Here is a 1720-nt window from a genome sequence, read left to right as displayed (position 1 = left end):
AAAGAGTTAGAGGTTATAGTGAGTTATGATCTTGCCACTGTTTTCCAGCCTGGATGACAGAGTAAGTACCCTATATCTAAAAAAGAAAAGTCTTCATCATTTAGAAATGCATGCTGAAATTGTATTTATGTGTGGAATGACATGATGCCTGTGAACTGCATTCAATTATTCCAATTCTTAAAATGCTAGGTGGTAAGTGAAACAAGCTTAACAAAATATTGGTAACTGTTAAAGTTGGGTGATAGAACATGGGAGTTTATTATACTCTTCTCTGTACTTTTGCATCTGTTTGAAATTTTTCATAATATAAAGTAACATAAATATAAATACACTAAAAAACTCTTCTCATAACGTAGCAGTAGGATTCTTGGGGAAAGTGTACTGCTGCTGCCCCCTAGGGCTCATCCCTTAAATGACTTGCTTGCAGCCATAAAATCACTGCCCTTAGTTCTAGAAGGGGCACTCCTCCAACTCACTTTCTGAAGCTGACAACCCAGCCCACCTTCTGAAACAGCTGTCCTTTCACAAGGGTAGATGAGCTCACTCAACTCCAAATAGTTTTAGTTCATGAAATATTTCCTCTGATCAGTGATCAATTTCTCCTTGTGTTAAAAATAAGAAATAACAGAGAGAAGAGAAGGTCACCAATTGCCCAAAAGTAGAAGGACGTCCGTGCACCCATCCCAGCTCCAGACTCACCGTGCTGAGAGGAAGAGGAGGATTTCTCCAGCATAGATTTGTAGAGGTTGCGGAAGGACCAGCTTAGATCCTGAAAATTGATCTCTGAGTAGGAGAACTTGAAGTCATGGTTGGTGTTATAGAGGGGAGGGGGACCCTCAGCACTTTCTCGGCCTGAAGCCCCTGCTGCCACTGCTCCGCCATCCACAGATCCCGTGCCCTGCAAAAACAGGGAAGAAAGTCCTGAACCGTGTCCCAGCTGAGGGGCCAATACAGCCCTTCAGTGGTCACCAGGCTCTCCTGCCTGTCCTCTTAATTCTCTCCTAACTCTTCAATGACTCAGCATCATTTTCTCCTTCTTTTCTCATTAGTTCTTGTCTTAAATCTAGCCTCTTTCTCTCATCATTCTCATTTCTTCAAATGTCCTTTTCCCATGTTACATCCGTGCTTGTTTCCCTTCTTCTCTTCTCACCACTTTTTTTCCTGATTTTTCTCAAAGTTCAGCTATGCCTTTCTCTCTCTTTCCTTCTCTCTCTCTTGGTTTCCCTCTTTTGCTTCCCCTTCTTTCCCAATTTATCTGCCTAATAGATCACAGATACTCGACACATAATTCTGAACAGGGAGATATCTGAATCTATCCAACCATCCATCCTCTGCCCCCTGTGACTCTGCTTCCTACCTGGCTATAGCCGGCGATAGATGTGGGGCTCTGAAGAGACATCTGCGGATTCCCCTCGGTAGGCAGTGAGGCTTCTCCACTCCCCGGAACGCCTCCCCGTGGACTCTTGCTTGCCTCCTGTTCTGGTGAGTCTTGGGATAGCTGAGGGTTATAAGGAGAAAGAAATGTATACGCAGAGGCAAAACATCGTCCTGAGACCCATGGTCTCTGCTGGCATTCCACCTTTGCCTTGGAAAGGACTGAAAATGCAGAAAGGAGAAGAAGGGAGCAGCTGGCTCAGAAGTGGCATCTCCCAGCGAGGCAGGAACTCACCTCATCATCCGGAGGGTGTCTTCTCTTTCGGGAAATGTCAGGGCAGGTGTC

General features: G+C 45.1%; 1 protein-coding gene across 1 annotated transcript in view; it reads right to left on the bottom strand.

The window, feature by feature from the left end:
• FOXJ2 (forkhead box J2) overlaps nt 1-1720 on the bottom strand; it is a 32614-nt gene that overhangs the window by 20634 nt on the left and 10260 nt on the right. Inside the window, exons 3-5 of the mRNA XM_012637797.1 lie at nt 1670-1720; nt 1358-1498; nt 700-898 (exon numbers count right to left, since the gene is read on the bottom strand). Of these exons, the coding sequence (XP_012493251.1) occupies nt 700-898; nt 1358-1498; nt 1670-1720 (391 nt within the window). The remainder of the gene's footprint in view (nt 1-699; nt 899-1357; nt 1499-1669) is intronic.

This window comes from Propithecus coquereli, unplaced genomic scaffold (genome assembly GCF_000956105.1).
Source record: "Propithecus coquereli isolate 6110/MARCELLA unplaced genomic scaffold, Pcoq_1.0 Scaffold124, whole genome shotgun sequence".
NCBI classification, from domain to species: Eukaryota; Metazoa; Chordata; class Mammalia; order Primates; family Indriidae; genus Propithecus; species Propithecus coquereli.
This window is presented reverse-complemented; position numbering and strand designations above follow the sequence as displayed.